Below are 23945 nucleotides of genomic sequence, written 5' to 3' on the forward strand. Positions count from 1 at the left end.
TTTTCATAGTAATGGACTTTGATGAAGAAACAAAGGTAACGCAGCCCTGGAAGCATTAATATTTCAAATAGAGTTATCATGTGAAAATATGTGTTTATTTGAAAAACGGGGAAAAGATTGTTGGTAAAAAGCCAAATACGTGCTCCAGGGAAACTGATACTCTGATTTAATCTCATTTAATTGCGTCATTCCTTCCTCACCTCTTTTCGTCAGAGTATTTTCTTGTTCTGCATAGAAATCAGGGTTAGCAAGAGCATAACAAACTCAGTATTACTGGGCAGCGTCAGTATATCATACTGTAACTAAGCTCTGCTTTCACATTTTGGTAAAGGTGGAAACAGCCCCTGTGAACAATTGCAGCCTTTATAGGGGACTCCATTTCAGGGAGAGGGGAATAGCTATTTTCCCAAACCGCCTCCAGATATGCAAGTGCTTCCTAACACACAGCTTGGGCTTCAACCATGAAGCCTTGCAGGACCTCTCCAAAACACAGAGGAAAGAAAAGGATTCAGACAAAGAGGAGAAAAAGAAAAAATAATAATAATAAAAAGGAACCTAAAACAATAAACGCAAAACCAAAAAAACACCTAAGGGTGTGAGTCAGCTCTGACTTCTTGCAGGCAGCCGAAGGCTTAGTTTCAAAACTTTGGAAAGATAATGGATCCTTCTTGACGTGGTCTCGGAGCAGTGAATGTGGCAATACATGCAAAGCACAGAAAGACGAACAGTTCACATTCCTAACCTACATAGCATGGGATGATATGCACAACTAGAAAAAACACAGGTAGTGTGTGCTCTCCAAACAGAGAGAAGAAGGCTGAGGTACACCAGGGGATGAAGACCTAGGAAAAATACGTCCTTCTGTTAGCTCCCCTCATCAAAGACACTTTGCACAAATATCTGAAAGACATAGGTGATTTGCTATTTGTTCTGTATTTTACATCTTGGTGTTCAAATTGTGGGGTCAAAACAGTAGGATCTTTAAGAAAGACAGGTCTCTGAGACTTTCCAGCCAGCAACTAAGGAAGAGCTGACATATACCCTGATCCAGTAACTAATAAAACATCTTCCTCAAATGAATGAAAAGACTAAACCCAAACAATGAAGCAATGCAAACGAATACTCTAAAAGATGGGGGGGGGGAAATAAAAACCTCCTCAGACTGGAAGTTGAGAGGCAGAAGTATGAACAACTGCTTAAAAACAAACAAACAAAAATCTCCCTCAGGACCTGATCTTAACAATAAAAAAGGTCACACATGCGTGACTTTTTTAGCCAGGCCTTTGACTTGTGCCTCAAGCCAAAAATGCAGATTGCTGGCTCAGTGCTCTCTGCTAAGAAGAGAAGGTTTGTAGAGTAGATGGGATCTTTGATTAAAGTGACCCAGGGAGTTGTGGTGGAAAAAAAAAAAAAAGACAGAGTCAACTTTGGAGGGCACAGGCGTTTCTCTGAGCCTGAGCCAGGGTCCTGGGGAAAGCATCCAGCCCTTGCCAACCATACGGTCTGGGCAGGTATCACCAGATGGCACTGTGACACAGTTTTCCAACTCTGTTTTCTTCCTGTGCGAGCGAATGTTCAGTCTTGGAAAGAAAGGCAACACTGGTCCTTAAGGTAGGTTTTTGGGTACCAGATGAGGGATTAAAGAGGCGGTTGGGAGATGGAGGGAGACGAGCAGTAGAGGCCAGTCCCTGAGCCACAGTGCTGGGAGCAGGATCTGCTCCCAGATCCCTAAAAGCCGGGGTACCACTGTGCTGTGCCTCAACACCTCTGTTCCAGATGAGTATTTGTGAACAAGGGAAATATTTAAATCAACTCCAACTGCTGCTACATCCACTTCTCATGAAGGAACTTGGGAATCTTCTTGGTACCTGTCGCCAGCTGGCAGAGGAGTGATTCTGGTAGAAGACTGGAAGATGACATGGAAGTCTCATAGAAAAAGAGAAACACACGTCTCTATATGATGTGCTGCTGCACCACCAGACAGCTTGGCACAGAAGAACACTGTAATGGCCAGTTCAGGAGCTCACTACAAGCTATGTTCAGATTAAAAAAAACTTCTTTATTTTATTCTTTTTTTTTAATTGAACCATTCCTTCCACTGTTTGTGTCTTAGAGGCACAAATGGTTTCCTAGGACTGAAGCACCCACTGAAGGAAATTTGAGTTAAATCAAATTGTGGCAGCTCTCTCTGGTATGTGCAACACCAGGCAACTTGTTTAATTGCTCCACACCTCTGCTATATCTCTCTAAAAGGAGAATGATTCTTCTTTCTTTCTAAGAGGAAAATAAATGTTGGATATTCACTGTGCTGCATATTCAGCTTTTACTGGTATTTCATAAAGTACTGGTACGTAAATACACTGAAGACTCACTCATACGACCACTCTGTGTCTAAAACTCTTACTGAAATCAAGGGTGGAGGGCTGAGTGCATGTAAGTGCTTCACCAGATAAGGTTCTAAAAGACAAAAAAAAAGTATACACTTAATTTGTCATTTTATTGTTCAAAGATCCTTGCTAAAAATACATGAGCTTAGAGAAAAATATTATGATTCAATGGAAAAAGATCCTGCAAACCATTAAAAGAAACTAAGCAGTGCTAAAAACAATTCTTTGTTGTGAGACATTTCTCCACTCTTTTTCTTAGGGGATGCACTTAGAGGGTAATATGTAAGTCACTGAAAGTGCATAAAACGGAAATCCCTCCAAACTATGGATGGACTTTAACATCTTGTCCTTAGAAGTGAAGATGCAGAGCACTCTGAGAATTTATAAATACTCATTCAAGCTTTAACCTATTAGACCTATACAAGCGTTGCTCGCATGTGTATAATTTAACTTACATAGTTTTATAATATTCAGTTTATATATGGTATAAGCAGGGGAAAGAAAAATCACCTTGTCCAAGGAGAACAGAAGGGATATTATATACTCTGTGTCTAGGATTCTTTACACAGACTTGCTGGATTATATTTCCATCTCTCTTAACAAAAGTATTTGAAGAAGCTGTAAGGCTCAAACAAAACGCTCAAAGAAAGTGGGGTCAGTTATATAAGGGCTGGCATTAGTTTGTTAAAGGTTTTTTTCCCTACCCACTCCCAAATAAAAGGGACAAAGAAATGAACATTGTGGGAATGTGTTTCTAAACCACATGATATCCTTATCAGATTGTCATGTACAAGGGAGGTTCTCACACAGGGACCCCATGCTGGCGAGCGGCCCCGTCACATGATGCAAGTTCTTCACTCCTATTCAGATTACTAAAATGAGCTGAAGGAAGCTGAATTTCCCCCTCATCACCCCCCGGCCCCCCTTCAGCAAAATGCACAGTGACCACAGTCATATTAATCCGCTGTCACTGGGAAAACAATCCTGAGCAGCTGCTAATGATGAGTGAGTATATGAAGAAGATAATCTCGCTATTAATATATATATGACAAGGTTGAAACTGTCTCAGATTAATATCTGATGAGCAGCTTTAATGTGAGGAAGCACACAGAGAATCGGAGAAATGTGAGAGTCAGAAAAAATACAGGGGGAAAAAACCTCAGTTGACTTGTAAATTTATAGAAAGAGAGTAATATGTTTCTATAAACAAATCCTACTTTGTCTTAGAAGTGTCTCTATTTCCACCACTAATGTTGTGAAGTCTGTCATTGAATTACTTTTTCATACAGTTTAGGGGAAGTGGGAAAGTCCTTTATAAAATTTTAATATTATATTAGGGTCTAAATAGTATTTGGTCATTTAAAAATGTGAACTGTTTCTAAAAGTGCTGAGGGAGCTCCTAGATGCTCAGCATATTTGGAAATGAAGCCATGAAATGTGGATTTAGGATGCTAAGTTTAGGCTACTGTTTCTGACATTCTTAACTTTTGAAACACATCTGCTCATGCAACAACAGATTAATAAAATCCCAGACCTCAGATTATTTTTAAAGGACAGCTTAAAATCCACATTTTTGGATGGAAGTTGTCTCCTAGTTACAATTAGGAGGAACAACTAAGATTACTGTGACCAAAAAGCTACATAGAAGAATCATTCCCAAACAATACCAGTTTATTTTGTACCTAGAATATGGTTCTCATAAAAAGGCAGCAGCAAACGAAAGACATTCCTCTTGGTGTGCCTGCTAGAAAATGCAGGTTTGCTACCCTCCTGCCTATACTTTTTCTTGCAGTACAGAGAAAATTATTATTATTCTGTTACTTCAGAATAGTTTTGAGCATTTTGTGGCTTGTATTTTCATGGCTCCATTTGGTTTGAAAGGGCTTAGGTTTCAGCAAGAAGTGGCATGGGTCACACTGCATGGGGACAGACTTCATGCATGTGAGCAAAGGTCAAAATCAATCATAGCTTTGTATTTCCAGGCCTATTACTTTTGGCAGTTTACCCTGCCAGAAGGGGCTAAAATATTTGCTTCCCAAAAGGGGTAAACATCAATAGGGGGCAGGAATATAATCAGCTTCTCAACCATGCAGCAATGAGAAAGGAGGGAAAAGGATCTGCTCCTTGTCGCGGCCACTAAGCCATCTAAACATCAGATGCAATATTTTCAGTAAAAAAAAGTTGAAAGGTTTCACAGCACAGTGACTTGAAAAGGACAATAAGCCTATTTAGGCAATTATATTATACAGGCTTTGTTATTAGGCAGCCCTGCTCAGTCCCAGAAAGTCTGGATAATCAAAAGTGTCCAAGTACAGGAAGGGGAAAAGTACAACCCCACCCTCCCACACAGCCGCTGCCAGGACCTCTGGATTTGAAGGGTAAAGTCTATTTACTGAAGCTCCTTGGCCATTTCATACATCAACTGATATCCTTCCTCATGGGGCTGTGTGCTACAGCCTAGCAAAGCTCTGGAGAGCCCTCCGAAACCACAGCTAATTTGGCCCCAGCCGCTCGACCCTGTAAATCGGCTGCTGGGAGGCTGCTGCCAGCCCCCCAGGCAGAACCTGCGAGGGGGAGAGGGATGAGAGGGATAAGACCGATGAGAGGGATGCTCCCTCCACTCGCACGCACACCAGCGCCGGTCCCCATGGCCAAACAGATCTGGAACTCATTGCAGCTGTGCTCTGCTTTTGAGGTCTCCACAGGACGGGGCACGGCGCGGCCGACGGCGGCAGACAGCGGGCCTTCCCAGCACAATGTCCCTTTCACAGCCCCTCTCCCAAATCTAAATGCTGGCTGGGTAACACAGCCGCGCTTCATCGGCCGCATAAAGGGCGGTGTGTAAATTAGACCTGAGGAAAAGCAGTCGCTTGGGGTGTTTAGGGGAGGTGGAAGCGTAATCCACCGACCGGGGCACCTCGCTCCCCGAGCTCGGCCTGGCTGTAGCACAGGCGGGACGCACACATGGATAACGGAGACGGGCTCAGCAGTAAGTGGGGATTTAACTGGATGTGAGGATAACGAACTTCACTGTCTGAACCATTATCTTTCTCTTTCAACTCCTTAACTTCGCTGTAACCCTCTCTGAGGCAGCGCCGGCTAGCCTGGCTTTGTTCTGACAAGTTGCACCTTTCCTGCAGAGACTCATTAGGCAAGCGGGGAGTCACCCAAAGATACATTGCTTTTCCTCCAGGCTTATCCCACCCCAACTTCACCAGCGAACACCTCTCATCATTTCTGTCTGCAGGAGTTTTTGACAGTGGTGTGTGTCCATTAGTTTTCCTGTGCTAGCAGCTGAATCAGTCTCACAGTATCAGAGTCTACGTAGAGAATAATTATTCTTGTTTCAATTAACTTGAGAGAAAAAATAACCCCGTGCAATTTTTTTTTTTAAATGAGGGGGATTAGAAACAAACATTTTTCGTCACATATTTCAGGGCATTAATCTCCAAGTATAAAACTTTAAATAAAGGCTATATCCTTAAGCAAATCAGTCCTGGTGATTTCGCTGTAAAGTTTATAGATGAACTTTAAAGAAAATAACCTGGTTCAAACAGATCTTGCCTTCTGGGCACTAGCAAACACACCTGCAGCAATCTGATACTTGGGAATGCAGATTACAAGTCCTTCACTTCAAAATGTTTGTTTTTAAGTTCAGAAAGATGAAAGAAAATAAAGTACTGAGCTTTTTTCTGTTGAGCGCAGATGTTTCCAGTATTTCCAGTGTTTGCAGGGAACAAGAACCTGACCCCAAAATCGCAATAATCCAGAATTCAGAAGGAAAATGCATGCCTTCTGGAGTCCCAGCTTCACGAACCTTCTGGAAGTTAACACCTCTTAGGTCCTCTCTGGACAAACACTTCTCATTAAATTGAAATAAGAAATGTACACTACAAGAGCCTCAACATCCTGTTATGTTGTGCAGCCATATCTATAATTTCTGCCTTCGTCGAATTTCTTGTTCTTCTAAACCCAACAAAATGCAGTAGGCAGTAGTCTTCTACTTGATATAATTAGCTGAAACACTACATACTGCCAAACAAACTTACTCTTGTTTTGGGCCTGCTCATTTGGGTTTTTGCCTGTTTAATTAACTAAGACTTTTTTTTTGTTTTGTTTAATAGGCTTTTTCAAGGCCAAAGGAAAACGGCCAATTCTCGTCGCTCTTTCTCTCTCAGGGCCTGTGCAGCTCCAGTTCCCACTTCTGCAGTATTTAGTTAGGTCACATTTCACCAAAAGTTACTCATTTTTTCTCAGTAATTGTTGCTGCACTACTAGGGAGCAGAAAATTTTACCTTGCTTACAAAAGTAGAAATTATTCATTCTTGCCATCTTAATTCTTTCTTCCTTTTAAAAACTATTCTTGTCTAATTTGATTACACTGACCTGATTTTTAACTCATGAGAAAAAGAATAACTCACGATTAAAAGTACAGTCGATTCCGTTCTTATTTCTGAGTCCATCATTTTCTTTGCAAACGAATACTTCTTTAAACTTATAACAATATAACTAATATCACACAAAACAAACACATATGAGCGCAAAATCTGGTATTTTTTGTGTGCTCGCAACACATACACAGTGGCTAACGTTTGGGTTGCAACCTGTGGCAGGTTTTTTCCTCCCACAAGGGGGGAAGAAAAAAATACCACACAAGTTAAGGTCATGTTTGGGCTGCACCTCACCCTCTATTTTTACTTTGCAGGCCCTTGTGGACTAGAAAATTCATGATGCTGCAGGAGCGTGCTTGCTTAGTGAATCGTAATAGGATTAATGTGCTGAAGATGTGCTGAAGTTGGAGACCTACAGCACTCTGCCCTAACCCCTGCAATGGGCAATTTTGCCAGCATTTCAGTCAAAACCCTGATGCTGCCTGGGATCGTTACTACCCCGTTCAGAGTCTGCACTATCCATGTGTTATTCCCTCAACAACCATTTACCTTTTACTCTACAATCACGTCTCTATCAAAGCAATATTTCTAAGGCCTGAAGCAATGGCTGCAGGTGTACTGCTTTTATGGCTGAGCCAAAAATAAAACAGCAAACTAGACCAAAAAACCTGTCTATTACACGTCTAATAATTTCAAAATTTAGCTATGATTGCATTCCGTTAAATCACAGAGGTCTTCATAAAAACGGAGAACCAGGAAACATTTGAGATAGAGTTAAACATGTTATCTTTGTATTTATAACCACCAGAGCAAACTTTAAACCATTTAAAGCTTTCTGGACCACAAAAATTCTGGTTTTGTCATTATTTTCACGAGATGCAAGAAAAAAAATCTTACATGTTGAGAGAATTTTAGTATTTCGTAATCTGTTTACACATATTAACCAACACACATAAAGTCCTTACTCTTTCTTCAAAATGAAAAACAAAACTTGCTCTAGAAATCAAACAGAATTCTTCATTTGGACCCTAACTAAACAGTTTTTCCACATTTCTATACCATTAACTTTCACAGTTCAAATTACAGCCACTGTATTATGATTCAGGTTTTGGCCAGATTTTAAATTCCCATGCAGCGAAGACTAATCCTACCTCTTACAGAGTTACGAGACTGGATTCCTGAATGCATTTTCCCGTATTTTTTTTTTTATTTACTCTTGTTAATATGTGTTTCTTTGATTAGCTAAACTTTGCTGTTATCAAGACTTGTCTCTTATCACAGGCCCTAGGCAAATGACATATTTACCACTCATTCCATTCTGATAAGGGTAATCCTGTGTTTAACTTGCCGAAGAACAAACACCATATATTTTGTTTTTAAGAATCCTGCTTCTAGGTATTAACAACATACAAGAGAATGAGCAGGACATTTTAAAACCAGAAGTTATTTAAAGAGTATGTTGCAAATGTAAGCTTTTAACCACAGCATATGCCTCCTACTCCACAAAAGTTTATGTAATTCCTAGTTTCTGCAATATCACTGCTGAAGTTATACTGGAGTTTAAACCATGGAAAGAGGAAAACACATTTTTGGTAAAACATCTGGCTTTTTTTTTCCCCCCCTTCCCCTAACTGAAGCTCTCCTGTAGCTTGTAACATTATCTTAAAGTAAAAGCTTTTTTCATATCTTGTTTGAAGCATTTTGGAAACTGCACAGATAAACATCCCACGCTGAACTTCACAGTCTAATTTTAATTGCAGAGGCATCAAAATATTTGCAGTGATGTAGGCTGGTAGTCACTGATTTTTACAATTCTGTTTTCATTACTCAACCCACACAAAGGTTATGTGATGACTGAAAACTTTTGAGCTGAGTGAAAAACACTGTTTCACCAAACTTTTTAAAATTTATTTTTCAATTCCCCCCTCCAGCTTTTCAAGATACACTGTATCGGAAGGAGAACCGTTCTAATTCCTAGATAACTTTTTAGCATACCGCAAAACAAAAAATTCAAACAGAATTAAATGGTTAATGGTGCACTGAAGTGCCCAAGAGCCTGCTAAAAACATTTTGATAGATAGCCAAGTCATTTATCTAAATCACTGTCAAAGCAGTGAAGCATCCTGCAAGCTTTTATCCAGAGTATAAGGTGATGCTTTCTGGCACTTCTTGTCATTTCTCAAACTTGAAACTGTGGTGTTAAAATGCTGCCATTGTTTACCATCTATGTGTTTCAGTAACAAATCAGGACCCTATCACATAATAATACATTTTCAGAAGTGCCCTACCACTAACTCTCCCTCTTCCGTTACCCATGCGATGCTGCCTGAATCTCAAGGTATAGAAATAATTGATGGTTAAACTCAAAGGGTGTTCACAGTAAGTAGTTTTCTAGCAAAACAGCAACTTCTTAGAGCAACAAAGTGAAGAAGAAAGGTGGCAGCAAGGTCAGTACAAAGAAATATTGCCTTTTCTCGGGAAACTTAAAACTACTGTCTGAGTTTCGGAATGCAAATTCTGCATCTTTGCAAGAACTGTATGGAATAGCATTTTAATTGCTTGGCTGCTCTGCTAAAATGCACTTTGAGACAACATACATCCAGATTACCAAACATGGTACAAAAATAGATTAAGGGAGCAAAGAACAAAACTACTACAGAGGTGTTATGTAAATTCACCCTTCACTAGCTAGAGTTTTGCAAGTATTTGCTGTATTATATTATAATTTTATGTGTCCCTGCTTGGCTACTCAACTGCTCTTAGGATCAATATGCTACATGGGAAGGGATAAACAGAAAGCAGCCCCGTGTTTTTTTCCTTTTTCTTTTCTTGCCAAAAGCAGAAAAAAGGCTTGCAAACCACATTTTGCACAAAAACTTCCCCCACCCCTCATTACCCCTTGCACTTAATTACAAGTATTTCTTTCTCAAATACATGCAAATAATAATAGTAATAAATAATAGATTTAAAGTGGAAAAAAAGAAGACTTGGGACCTACATTGAGCACTGTGCCGGTGTTGCCACTCTGTTTGTGCCAATCCACTGAAGCATGCTTTGAGAGCCTTCTCCTGGAGCATGCAGGAAGACGGACTCGCAGTGTAGAAATCCAGCATCTGAGCAGGGCTCACTGCTAGAACATCCATACAGTCAAACATGATTCCCCCTGCACAGAATGCCTGCAAAAGTGCTTTCCTCTAGGTGTGGAGGAAAATGGCACATAAAAGTACACCCAACTCCATCAAACTCTGCCCCTTTTTTGGCACGTAGGCTGTTGGTCTTTTTCCCAGACCAGAATCATGAATTATGACAGACAACACAGCTAAAAGCCTGTAATTGATCCAAATGATCATTTACCATTTTCCAGGCTGCCCAGCCAATCCAGCAAGATAGGGGGAAGCGAGCCGCATTCCAAGTTTTAGCTCCCATCAATTTACCCCCAAAATTTCTTTAGAGTCAGTCCCGCTCCTCAGGCGCTCGCTGGGTTCGTGCCGCGTCCCGCTCCGTGCCGATCGCCTGCTTCCCCGGGATAAAACGGCTCCGGTAGGGACTCGGGATCCCCCTCGGCCGTGAATAGATCCTTCTGCCTCTGAACAGCTCACTTCCTACTACTTGTGTCACAGGGAATGAAAGATTGAATTGCCTAATATATGCGAGTGAACTTTCCGTGAACCCTTCCCAGGCTGCTAACCTTCAAATGACCCAAGCGGTCTGACATCACCAGCTCCCAGGATTCTCACACGCCTTCACAACTCCCAGCAGCCCTGCAAAAAAAGCAAGCAGGCAGGCAGGCAGGGCAGGCAGGCAGGGCAGGCAAATGCTGGCCCCAGCCCTGCCGGAGTCGCCCCACTGCCGCCGAGAGTGGGCGGCAACAGCGGGTGTGGATGGGGAGGCCAGCGCGCAAAAAGACCCAAAATAATAAAGTAGGAGGGGAGAAAAAAAGGCAGTAAAACAACAATGAAGAGGAAAAAAGGGGAATTGGAGGATTTTTTTTAAATTCCAGCTCAATTTGCTAAAACTTCTGTGCCATCTTCTCCCCACCCCCCACATTCCCTTCCTCTCCTGAGAGACCACAGGCCTCATCTGCTGGTACAGAGCTACGGACACAGGCTTCACCTCAACTTCTGGGGCAGCCTCACGCTAACCCAGCCCCACGGCCTGCCAGCAGGGACCCCTGCTCAATGCCACCAGCAGAGATGATGGACCTCATGGGCCTGACCCTGCTGGGGCAGAGGGTCAAGTTCCATCACCCCCCACTACCCTATATTCTTGTTACTAAATCACACAGAGGTGTGTTATGGCTGCAGCAGAGCCTGGCCACACAGCCCAAAGCCCTCAGGCCTCCCTGCCAGGTCAGATTTGGCAGGCACCATTGCCTGGGAGGACCTGTCCATGCAGCAGGAGGCAGCCACACAACCCCTCTTCTCCATGGCCCAGGGGCCAGCAGGTCCTGCCTGTCTCTGATTAGCAGAGAGGGGCCAGGGCTGCTTGCCTGGCCCTGGAGGGGCTGTATCAGCTTTCAGAGGGCTAATGAGCCCCAGCTCCTCAGAGGGGAGAAAGGCCATGAGCAGGCCCGTGAGGAATGGGACTCACCCCCAGGGTGCCAGGAGGGGAGACTGCAGCTACCCTCTCCCCAGGCCAGGCAGCAGTAGCTGTCCCCTCACAGCCATTTTGAAGGCACGGGGGTGCTCCCACCAAAACACCTGCAGAGGTCTCGGAGAAGTCGCACTCCCGGCAGCCCTCCCTTGAGGCTGGAGAAGGTGTCAAGGCCTTCCCAGCTCAGTGGCCAGCATGCCACAGCCAGCAGCGTGCTGGCCCACCATTTGCATCAAGCCAGCAGGGAGCTCCCTGCTTTTTAGGTAAATTACCACCTTCTGCACAGTCTTGCTCACAGAAGGAGACTCCATCAGGACCCTCTGCTAGTCCTTATTCCTAGGGACACTTTAAAAATTAAAAATAACAGCTTAGAAACGCTCTGTCTGCCCCACTGTAAAGTCATGAGTTCAACAATCCTGTGCACATGTTGATTTTAAGGGAACAAGCCAAGTCACCTCAGCCCCATCAGACTGTGCACCAGCCTGGAGCGAGGTTTCCCGCAGCACGGAGAAGCCAGTTTCCCACCCCAAAACTAACTTGGGTTCAGAAACTGGAAAATGAAACCCTAGATTACTGCCTGAAAAGCCGAAGATGGGAGTTGGACGTAGTGGGGGACGCTGTGCACAAACATGGCAAACAAATGGCGACCATAAAGAAATGCTGGGCAGAGACTGGCTCTGCGCAACCACTTTAATGGATGTGGTGTCCCCTCTCCACAAAAAGTCCTTTGATGAACCAAAAGCTTTCTGACAATGCCTGCAGATTGTATTAACAAAACTTTTCACACAGGTTCAAGAACTTGGGAAAAAATAAAAGCCACCAGCCACACACAGCACACACACTTGATCCCTCTTGTTCCCTGAAACTGATATACCCATGTTGAAAACCGGCACCCAGCAAAAAGACCTGCTGCAAACTGGAAGCGAATCCGTTTGAAGAGATGAAAACCAAAGCTTTTCTAGCCTCCTTCCCTGCCGGCTGTCCCTCTAGCAGGCAGCTTCTCTTCTCGTCTTCCCTCCAGGCAGAAGAGTTACAACCACTGGAGCTTAACAGCATCTCTTTAAGGACTTTCTCGGTCCATTGGGGTGTCCTCCCCCAGCCGAAGAAGCCCCTGATACTCTGTAATCCAAGAATTATACACTGTGCACATTTATCCAAAAAGCCACTCTTCAGGGAAGGCTTGTTTAAAGCATTTCAGCACAGTAAGCAGTGTTTGCTGTATTAAAAACACAAATGGAAAAGTGGCCAAATTTTTGTTAAAATTTCGGCTGGCTACATTGCTACAACTTTGTTTTGAGTAGCAAAGCTAAATTAAAAGGCAATATTTTCTAACCAGACAACAAAGGATGAATGAGAAGTTTGGAATATGTAATGTGTTGCCACAAAAATAACTGGAAAGGATGATACAAAACACAGTATGTTTTTTCAGTCTCCAATTTAGGAAGAAAACAGCATTTTGTGTGGACCAAGGCTCTCGGAACAGTTTAAGCTTATGCCAAGAAAAACATATTGCCCATGTGAGTTAAAATAAACAAAATCAAACAAACAGAAATACAGTTATGTTTATCCCATTAGCAGTCTTATAAAACTGTATTTAAAAATAAAAGCAGCTCATTGTACCTCAAAATGTAGACTGGCAGCTTCTGAAAATAAATGCCAGGAAGTCATGCTTAACTGCGTATGAATTGAAAAAGATTGCTTTTTCTCACTGTATCTGAATGACCCAGGTAGCTCATCATGTTTTATTATGAATAATAGTTGTGTTAATGCTTATACTTATTACTAAAACCACACGTAATTAACAAATTCTTCAGATAGCCTAATGGTTTGCTTGCATACCATTTCTACAATACAGTAATTTACGTATCTCATACTTTACTCCAAAACAGTATGATATTGTTTTTCTTAGAGTATCAGGAAAAGCTACATACATAAAATTGGGTATTGTAATAACTAATAGCTCTCTAATTCAAATGTAATGAAACTTTAAGTATTGCAACATATTTTAAATGCCTACCCAGCTCCCATATAGGTGTGAGCAGGCAACGGCTCTGCAATATCTTCCATTTTATCCGTGCAAAGAAATTGTGATTTCACATCACCTCTTTGATCTGTTTTCTCTCATACTGTGATGGCAGAAACTTTACAATAAACATATTCTTAGCCACAAGTGAAATAAAAAGCAAAAGTTCAAGTCAGAAATCTATTTCCATTGGTGTTACTGTACATTTGTCAGTGTGACATAGCACATTCGAAACCCATAATCATAAAACAAAAATTTACAGCCAAGGTTTAGGGTCTACATCTGTTTCTCTGGTTTTTGTACTGCAATTACCCACTGGACAATTCAGAAAGCAGCACTATGAATCATGTACTGCACACGTCTGTGCTGGTCACTTTTTCGTTAGTACAAGAGGCTGAGGATTCCATAATATGCTTCACTGAGAGAGCATTAACTAGAATTAAGCTGAGTGGACTGGGTACTCTAATAAAAACAACTTTACTAGAAGCAACAGAGTACTCCTGGAATATTACAGGCATTTTTATAGGATGGAAAAATTAAGAAATACATGCAAAAATTCTCTGAAAGAAGTACTTCAGGGGAAGAGGACATTTTTTTTAATGCATGTATTTTACTATTAATCAAATGTAGCACTCTCTTGAAACAGTTTTGACAGCAGAGTAAATGGTTACTAGTGAATGATGTGTGTGTTTAAGCACTGAAAGCAGAGACAAAGTGATGTTTTCTTCTACTCCCTAGGCAAGAGCTGACACTAAGCTTGCTGCCTCAGCTTTGATACTCACAGATTCCTTTGTGTCAGTTGCTGGGAGAATCACTGGCAGTTCACTAACCCTGCCTCACACACAGGGGCTTTGATTTTTACCTCTTCATTGAGAATAGATGTTAATGTGAAACAGTACTTGTCTGCCTTGGTGCCTTCCCTTCCAACTCCCCGCCCCCATCTCCCAACTGGTCATACAGGGTTTTGAATCTGAAAGCCTGAATCCCCCTTCACTACATGTATTTTTTTTTACTGTTGCAGGATGTTTTCCTCGTGTCTCAAGCACATGAATGATGTCAAAAGATTATGGGGACGAAAAACACTGGGTCACAAGAGAGTGGCTGAATATATAAAACTCTGAGGTAGACCTGAGGAAATGGGTATCAATCCTGAGCAAGAATTGCCCTGAAGAAAATAAAACAGTAAAATTACTGGCACAAAATGGCACAAATGACGTGGGAAAAACATGAAGTACAGTGAAATTAAGTCAAAAGGGTTTTATTCTGACTGCTGTATGGTACCATGCACAGCTTGCAATGACTGAAACAGGAATTTTCATGTAAGAGGAAGAATCACTTCAGGTCTGAAATACAACAGCAATGGGCAAAAGACCACTCAGTGCAGAGCAGTATTTTATTTTAGATGGGAAAAGCAGAGTTAGTCAGCTCCAGATCCAGAACTTGAGTACATAACCAGCCTGAGTCACTTACCAATAAGAGCTTTTTGTCTGTTTTAATCAGTGGACATGTATTCATAAAGATGCCTTTAAAGCTGATGGCTTAACTTAAAGGCTATAAAAATAATTCATCTCCACAAAGTTGAGCACACGACCACATTTCTTAGAATCTATACTGCGTTTTACACTCCTTTGGGCCAGAGCCAGAGGAAGAGAACTGCCCTATATGATAAAACTGGAAGTGTATCCAGTCCAGTAATCCATTTCTAAGAGTGACTGCTACTAGATCTTCCTAAGGAAAATACCAGAATCCCTAGTGACTGGCAAAGTATAACTCACCCATAGGTCCTCTAATAGGCTGTTCTTTAACAGCAAATCACTTAAGTGTTAAAGCATGAGATTTAATATCCTTTCCAAATTTGTTTTTGGTAATAGCCCTGATATTCTAGATATTCATGTAGACCCAATGTCTTTTTGGATTGTGATAAATTTGTAGCTCCGTGGCACAGAAGGAAATAGTAAGTTATTGAGCTTTGAGAGAAAGAAGGATAAATGTTTTTAAAAAAAACATTGTAAAACTGATCCATGTTGCAAATAAAGGAAAAGACAGACCAAAACCGCACCTCTTTGAGGCCCCAAAGGCTGACTGCTGTAGGCTCCAGAAAGGTTGGCAAAGAGGCAATGACATCATGTGCTTAAAGAGGGGATGACATGCATTTTTGAAGGATATAAAAAGCATTATTACATTAAAAATTGGCTACAGACTCAATCTACACTTGCTGTTTAGGAGGATCCTGCAGTGCAAATACCCCTGCTAAAGGGTTGCCAGAAAAAAAAAAAATAGAAGAGAGGGGAAAAAAAAGTTTGTTTCATTTTGTTTTCTTTTTAAATGACCAGAAACTGCTGTTTCAAGGTTTAGCCAAGAAAGAGATTTTTACTGCTAGCCTATAAATCCCTCAAAATATAGAGTTATAATGGAAATGCTGAGGTAACTGGAGTGCCATGCATGGCACTGACACATTGCCTTATATAATCCAGGGAGAATGAGGGCTGGGAGATCTATAAAACGTAAGTAGAAGCAAGATGTACGAAAGAGCAGAAGAGAAAGAAGAAATATTGAATATTAAACTGCAGAGAGTACTACTTCTAACAATAAAGTTTCCTATATACCCAATATGCTCATGGTTGGCTGAAGGCAAAAGAGCACAGAGCTCCATTAAAAATAAAATAGAGATTCCAAAAGGCTATTCAAGTAACTGTTTGTTTTCTGCCTTTTTTTTTTTTTTGTGAGGGGAAAAAACCAGAAAGTTACTTAACAACAGGATAGTATTTCCTGATGTTCTGATATCCTGAAAGGTGTCTCACAATGTGTAGATAAATAACACTAGAAAATACAGAATAAATGGAGTTCCAAACACAGAAAACTTGCAACCCTAGTTGTAACCAAAATCAGAATAAAAACCAGGGCAACGGTATTTCTAGAGGTTCACTAACAGCAGCTTAAACTCTTAGCAAAAAGTCAGCGCTAGTGACTTTCTTCTAGCAAAAGACCAAAGTTACTGAGCAATAACTGGAACTGCAGCTCAGTGCAGACATATATCTTAACAAAGACCAAACCTTACTTAAACCCTATTTAAGACAGACTTAAGGAGCATTTAAACTTTGTGCTCATGCACTGCTGCAGGGACAACTCATACAGAGGGATCCCAGAGGCCAGCAAGAGCCAAACCACCCTTGTGCAGGGCTTTGGTCACATAAATCCTGATGCAGATTGGATTGGTTTATGCCATTAGTGTAAACTGCAATAGATCCACAGCTTGGCAGCTTGACACACATATTCATGATAATCCAATTCCTGCTTTGCTAGTTCCTAAATCTACACTGAACACTGAAAGAACAGTCCAATATCCTATCTGTGGGCATCTTTAAAGGCAAAATGAAGAAGTGACTGGAAAATGTGCCAGCACAGCTACCTGGCTGGCAGAGGTAAGGACAGGAACTACTATGTGGTGACACCACCTGAAATCCCCTGGTAATTATGCCAAAACCTCTACTGTGCCTGTTGCCCTAAAGCAATCACACCTTCATTTGATCGCACAGCTGCACTCTGTTTGGGCACAGTATACATGACTTTTTGTTGTAGCTGAGGTAGGATTACCCAGGAGCTGAGGTAGTATTTGGCAAATTGGCATCCCTTTTCTTTTGTAGATGATGGGCCATCAATACTGTGTGAATTAGCTGAGGGCACACGTCCTCTCAGGAACACTGTTATCATTGTAAATTTATTGAAGTAGCCTGAAAAGTAAACTTTGCTAACAAGGTCAGTTTTAGAAGCACACAGGTTATCATAGTGTAGCTATTACTGAGCAGGTAAGGGAATCTGCATTTCCCTTTTGTACTACAGTAACTGTGCCCACAGTTGTGCTGTTGCAGGTACAACTCAAAAGGAAAGATCACTTTCTCACCCTGCGTTTCTATACCAATGTAACATTCAAACATAGACAAGATGCCAGCAAAAATCAGGCTGGACGAGACTCCACTTGCATTCAGAACAAGCAGTGGCCACATGAACGATGTCCAGTCTAGAACTCTTGTAAAGTGTTTTCTGGTTTTCAGCTCTACTAAAATTCACCTATTAAATTGTTCTTTGGTGCATTCCTCAAATTCTACTTGACTTCTGCAACTTAAGTCCACAAAGAAAAATCTACATAGTCTCAAAGTACTTGATTTAGATAGTCACGTATGATTAAATAGATCTGAAAATTCCCATACCCTCAGTCTGCAAGACTCACATATTGAGCCAGAGAGGAGACTGAATATCCAGGCATATAAGAGCCACACTCATGGAATCATGACTGACACACATGCTTTAATCAAGGATGACTTACAGAGTTGGGGTGCAGTTAAAGATTATGGTGGTCAACAGCATATTGCCCCAGTAATTCTGCAGTATCACAAATTTTTTGCCCTTCTGGGACCTTTTGTGACATATGTAGTCCAGGACACACAAAGCAATCTCTAAGCGTGTAATGCAGCACATCAGGTCTGACAGGTCTATAAAACTATCAAATTTGGTTTGCCTAAACCAGACCAGAATTCTTCATTTTGATATCTTGAGCCTTCTTCTGACTGAGCAATTCTGCATAGACTTTACTGTCACACTGAAAAAAGAACATTCCTTTTAATCCGTTCATACTTTTGGGCAAATGTGTTGAAGAGCAGGTTTTTCATTCATGGGACACTTGTTTTCTGTGTGTTCTTATGAGACTATCTGAAAAATAGACTTCACCCATCTTTATATGGAGACAAGCAAAGAAGAGTGTGTGCAAGGAAACTCTTTCCTTTGCAAAAATGGGTCCGAGATCTCACTCTTGCTGCATCCATCCATTCTGTCTTTGGCATAAAGTATCCCAAAACATATGTCAGAAGACAGGGTTGTGGCCCAACTTCTTCAAGAAATTATCAAGACTGATGGACAGGGAAAGTAAGCCTCAACCCACAGGAGGTTTTGTAACAAGAATGAGACACAGACACTCCCAATTCTGAGAAATGTGTTGGAATTCTCCTTAAAAAGTACAGCATCATGTTATCTTCAATCAGATCCTAAATGGCTCAACCAAATGACAAGATAGTGAACAAATTTTATTTAAAGACCTTATAAAGCTAAAGTTCACCTGCAGGGTTCCTAAATTTGTCTGCAACTTGTTAATTTATTTTATTTTTTCAAAAACAGACTTGCTAGTAGTACAAGCGCGCACCACTGATACTCAAGCCTATTCTGCTAGCCGAACAATGCAGGATTATTATGTCACTCAGAGGCAGGACTGCACAAGCTTGTAGGAAAGGCTTTGCCAATACAAATTATCAGACAGAACCTCACTGGAAAAAATGAGGCACAAAGATCTAAGTGAAGTGTGAAACTTACTGGGAATTGAACGACATGTTGACAAATACCACTCCACTCTTTTGCTTCCTATCAGAACCCAACAGCTGAAGCAGAGATTCCTAAGTAGTGTTTTTACAGGCCAAGCCTATAGTCTCTCCCTCATCTTATCAGTAGCTTTCAAAGGGACTGTGGGTGGATCTCCTCCCGGAAAAAAAGAAAATAAAACAAGAAAAAAAAAAACTTCAGAAGTGCCACCTCTTCCATACAAATATATTGGCACAACCACAGAGGCTTTGCTTGCGCTGCGAGACTTTGAGAAAACACACCTGGCTCTTCTAAAGGAGAAATAAAGGAACTCATGGCTCAGCCATCAAGCCTGGAGTGGTCTTAAGAAGAGGAACAGCTAAAGAGAGAGTCTAATCAGGACACAGGGAAAATCAATACTGGCTTCTTGAAATACCTTAGGCAGGAAGGAACAGCTTAAGTTTGAGGCATTTAGCCACTCTTTCTGCCCAAGCAAATGACATGAAGTCTGCCTGCTCAGGTAGGAACAGAAAGGCAGGAGAAGACATTCTAGAGGACTGAAAGGAAACCAAGGCATGTGCTACTCTGAAGTTCTTTGGGAAACCTCATCTTTTAAAAGTTCTCTAGTTTTGGTGCATGAGAGAGATCTTTCTACACGCTACTTAGAGTTGTCAAAAGCAACATTTTCAGGGATAAATGCACACCATTGTACTGTTATTTTCTAACTTTGGTATGGAATACAATTATTTAAAACTCGGCAGGAGAGGATGAAAGGAGCAGGAGTGTAATTCCAGTTCAGAAAAACTCCAATAACTGACAACATGTAAGAAACACAAGATAGATGCATTGTATTGTCAGGCTGAGTCTCATTGGCTGGAAACCCTGACTCTCCCAGCAGGACTCAGACACATAGCAACTCCTGAGGGCAGATTAACCCTTTCCCAGTTAACATCTCTGGTGTGATTTAAGAGACCTTTTCCACGTCCTGCTTCAGAATAATTTAATAGGTTTGCAAAAATTGTTTGGAAAAAATGAGTCGAGTGCTATGAGGGCAGAAGCAAAGCTATCTGACTCACCACAGGATGCTGACAGTACAATTAATAGAGGATGCAGGGAGTTCAGGTCAGTCTAAATTATATTTTATATCATCAGGTGCTGTGACATATGCAAAACATACAACATATTCTTCATAAAATGGTTCAGCCTTAGTCTGTGTGGATCCTTTCTGGACTGCATTTGTCAAGTACCAACGGGCTCTTTCACCCAAATTCTGCCTGCCCATTGACTTCTGTCTAGATAATTACTGAAGCATTAAAAAGTTCTCATCTGGTAGAGATACTACTTAATTAAGCTATAAGATAATTTTTCACCATCAGAGAATGTGTTGCTTTCACCCAAAATTGCACAGGCTGGCTACTGTAAACTAAAAAAAAAAAAAAAATCCTTCAAATCTTATGATACTAGCTGTTTTTTTTCTAATAGTGCTTACTAATTACTGGCATCAAGTAATTACATGATAATCCCAGTTTATTTAATTACAGCAATTGACCTATTTTGGTTTTAGAACTGCATTAAATTTGTGTAGTATATACATTAAATATAAGCACAAATATTATATACAATTAGCATAGCACTATTCCTATTCTTGTGGTTATCAGGAATAACACAGTTTGAATCTAAAATATGTCAACATCTAGGACAAAGACTCCTAAAGCTCTCTGTTTCTAAAACGTTATAATTCAGCCCCATTCATTAATTTCCCCCCGTGTGAGAGAGCAAGACAAACCCCCAGGACCACGAAGGGCACATGTCCTCACTCGGGGACACCTCGCGTGGCCAGTCCTCACTGCTGTGAGCCCCAGCTGCCTACTGTTAGGAAAAAGGAGCTACAAGGCTTCCAGCAGAGAAAATAAGTGTATATCACATCAGTCTGATCTCTTATTTGGGATTGTCTTCTTGTCACAGGGAGAACTGTTTATCTCATTTCTCCTTTTTGTTCTTTTTTTTTTTTTTTTACAAACAAAATTGGACTCATGGTACTGTGGGCACTAACCCAGGACAAGAAGTGTGGGCACTACTGACACTGCCCCATTTCAGACAAGCAGGGTAAGACTTCACCTTTCCTTTCCTCTGTAAGACCCAGGGACACTCCCTATTGAAGGTTCAGAGCAGAAAAGCCTTGAACCAAGTCGTCTTCTGCTCCTCTTCTCTCACCCACTGTTCCCACAAATGGAAACCTCCCACCAACACATCTTCATGAAGGACAGTCACCGCTCAGTACCAACTCCTGAGCCCTCCTTTAGGCCAGAAGTAACCAGAAGAAACCAGAAATTAATCTGCTCTAATAACACAGACAATCTTGTTAAAGTTTCTTTTTTTCTTAATTGCTTTAAAAAATAGGTAATATTTGTTCGTTACTAAAAGGACTACCTACACGTTTCAGATATGCCTCGCTTCTCTAAACATTTTACACTCTAAAAGTTCATCTGTATTTTCTTTGTATGGTTCTCATAGAACACTTGTAAATCCAGATGGAATGGAAAGATACCATTTTAAATGTTATTTATTATTTAATTTGGCTTCTTGCATGGTATCTTGAAAGCTCTTCTTGAATAACTTCTCTGCTGGCTTTGTAAAACTAACACTACCATTATAGTGGATGAGAGATTAGTCCAAAAAGAGGTACTTCAAAAATAGTTTTTATGGTCCTAGAATTAATTACTAAGCACCAATTTAATTTCTTATTGTGTCCTTTTAAAAAGTAGTTCATATTTTGCTATCATTATTCATGTACAGTTATCACTAACACCATTGGAAATGTAGCCTCTAAAAGGGCAAAACCTGAAGGACTAGGTTCAATATACTTATGCGCTGCTGAAAGTATCTTTTCATATAAATGCCATCACGCACCTATCAAATATTTGTGTTCTTCATTAAACTAATGCTTTTCTGCATAATAAACAAAATGGTACAAAATATGGGTGTATTCTCTCATCCTGCTACTAAGGTAGATGATACCAAAATAAATTTGCAACCATATCATTATATCAATCTCCAGTATTACTGCATCAGTACTATAACCATAATTAACTAGCTGCAGGTCAAATTTCTAATACATCTTTAGAAATTAAATGCATAATTTGTCAAAACCATATGCCTTCATAAATTGATTATTCAGAATTTAGAAGCTTTTTAATTAGGAAGAAATTTATGCAATACCATGTGTAATAATTACGAATCAGCTCTTCTGTGATATTTTTGTACATCAGCAAAAATTAAAACATTGGAAAACATTACCAGGTCATTGCAGTATTTCAATGTCAAAAGAAACACATAGTTTAAATATAGAGGTTAAAGATATTTTCCCGTATCTTTCACATCTTACATAGCTTTATGATCTCAGGACTGAAATCATTAACCAAATACAAAATCAATGAGAAAAAAAAAAACCTAATATGAAAATTTTCAAGCACAGAGTCACTAAAGATGATTTATGCCTCTGTAAAACTTTTTTACCATGGCTCTGTAGTTCTACTAAACAGCATATATTCCAAGTCAAACTTCCATTTAGTGGTATACTAAACAGTATTTCGCTTCTCTCTTCTCTTCCAGCTAAAATTCTGAAAGCCTTTAACACTTTAAAAACATCGCCTTCATAATGAGCATCAGGATGAGAGGTACGACTCCGGCTGCCAAATGGAAAACTAGAGGAAAAGAAATATATTTGTTCCTGGCACGCCAGAAGCAAAAATTGCACCCCAGCTCCCCTGCTCTCCCCTCCCGGGCTTTCACCACAGGCCTATTCAGACTCTGCACCCCCACAAAGGCTCTGGGTCCTTCTATCAACATTTCATAGGAGAAGATTTTTTTTGACAGAGAACACAAAAGCTGCTTTGTTGGAAGTCTGGACACTTTTTTTCTACCTAATAAAAACATGAATAGAAGTGGGACCTCAGCAAGCATATGGCAGAAAGTCTGGACTAACTGAAAAAAGGGGCCTAGAAGAGTTTGCTCTCTGTCATTCCCCAACATGTTTACTGCCAAATGTATATGGTGTAAATAAGGAGTATGCAGAGCCAGCCATAATGGAACATTGTTTATGTGCACATCCTGGCAAAGGCATATACAGCACAGAGACTATTTCCAAGCAGAACATAAACACAAAGGGCGAGTGATGACAAACAAGTATTCCAAGGCAAGAAAAATGTTATTCCATATACAAACCAAACAAACTAAAGTGGTTTCTCCCCTGCTAGGATCTAACTGGCACCTCTCAGCTGTACACACTGTGTAGCTGTTAGAGAAATGAGAGGTGTCCCAGGCTGACTAGTTGGTTTTCTTTTTCTTAAGCGACCTTATTATCCTCCCAGTATTAAAAAGAAAAGCACAGTTAAATTTTATTTCACTCTCTTGCAAAAACACAACAAAACAGCCCTCTTTTTTCAGCCTGAATAAGAGCTGGGGAAATAGAGCTGATGCCAAGAAAACACCGTAAGGAATTAAGCCACAGCTTTCCGATTCCGAGTTTCCACTGAAAGATACAGAGATGGTTCTTTCTTCTGAAGGTCTCTCCCACAAACCTATTACACGGCTTTAGCAAGTGACACCAGCGTGACAATAACTTAGAGGTTTTATGCTCCTGGCAGAATTTTTTCCTTTTAATCATTACTGATAAAAAGGAGGAGGGTTTAGAAAACCCAAGTCCCTGCAATTTCAAGATAGCAAACTGGGGGATGAACTTTTCTGTATGTGCTTACTTCTGGAGAACAGAATATTGTGCTTTGACAGCTGCTATGTAAATAAAGGGGTGTAACTTTATTCCTTTAAAACTAACTTCAAACACACACCCAGCTAAAGGAGGAAGAAAAGATGACAAGTAGGAAAACAGACAGTAGAATGACAACAAAAACCACAGGACGTCAACTGATAAAGCAAAGCTTTTTATGTCATTAATAGGCCTCTTTAGGATATGAAACATTGGAAGCAAGAGTCTTTAGTAAAGGATCATATGGGGTCCAGAGCAAAAAATACTTCCTTATGTCCTTCACAGAAATGGAGAGGCAGCCCATGATTTTAAACTATTTAAAGATATTCAGAGCGTACCTCGCTTTCTCCAAAGTTCTAGAATAGATCTGGACTCATCAAATGAAATATAAGTTCAGAACTGGGACCTGCACCGGCATGTAAGATTTCTGCTAGTCTGTC

The 23945-nt window shown here is 40.7% G+C and overlaps 1 protein-coding gene across 7 annotated transcripts in view; it reads right to left on the minus strand.

The window, feature by feature from the left end:
* The window catches only part of RARB (retinoic acid receptor beta), a 330377-nt gene that overhangs the window by 83189 nt on the left and 223243 nt on the right, over nucleotides 1–23945 (minus strand). Inside the window, exon 1 of one of the 7 annotated variants that reach the window (XM_065832340.2) lies at nucleotides 9777–10476. The exons of 4 other annotated variants lie outside the window; for them this stretch is intronic. In XM_065832340.2, the coding sequence (XP_065688412.1) occupies nucleotides 9777–9933 (157 nt within the window). In that variant the 5' untranslated portion in view covers nucleotides 9934–10476. Of the gene's footprint in view, nucleotides 1–9776; nucleotides 10477–23945 lie in introns of those variants that run through there. 2 more of the 7 variants (XM_065832338.2, XM_071804943.1) reach the window with 2 other exon arrangements.

This window comes from Patagioenas fasciata, chromosome 2 (assembly GCF_037038585.1).
Source record: "Patagioenas fasciata isolate bPatFas1 chromosome 2, bPatFas1.hap1, whole genome shotgun sequence".
Lineage (NCBI taxonomy): Eukaryota > Metazoa > Chordata > Aves > Columbiformes > Columbidae > Patagioenas > Patagioenas fasciata.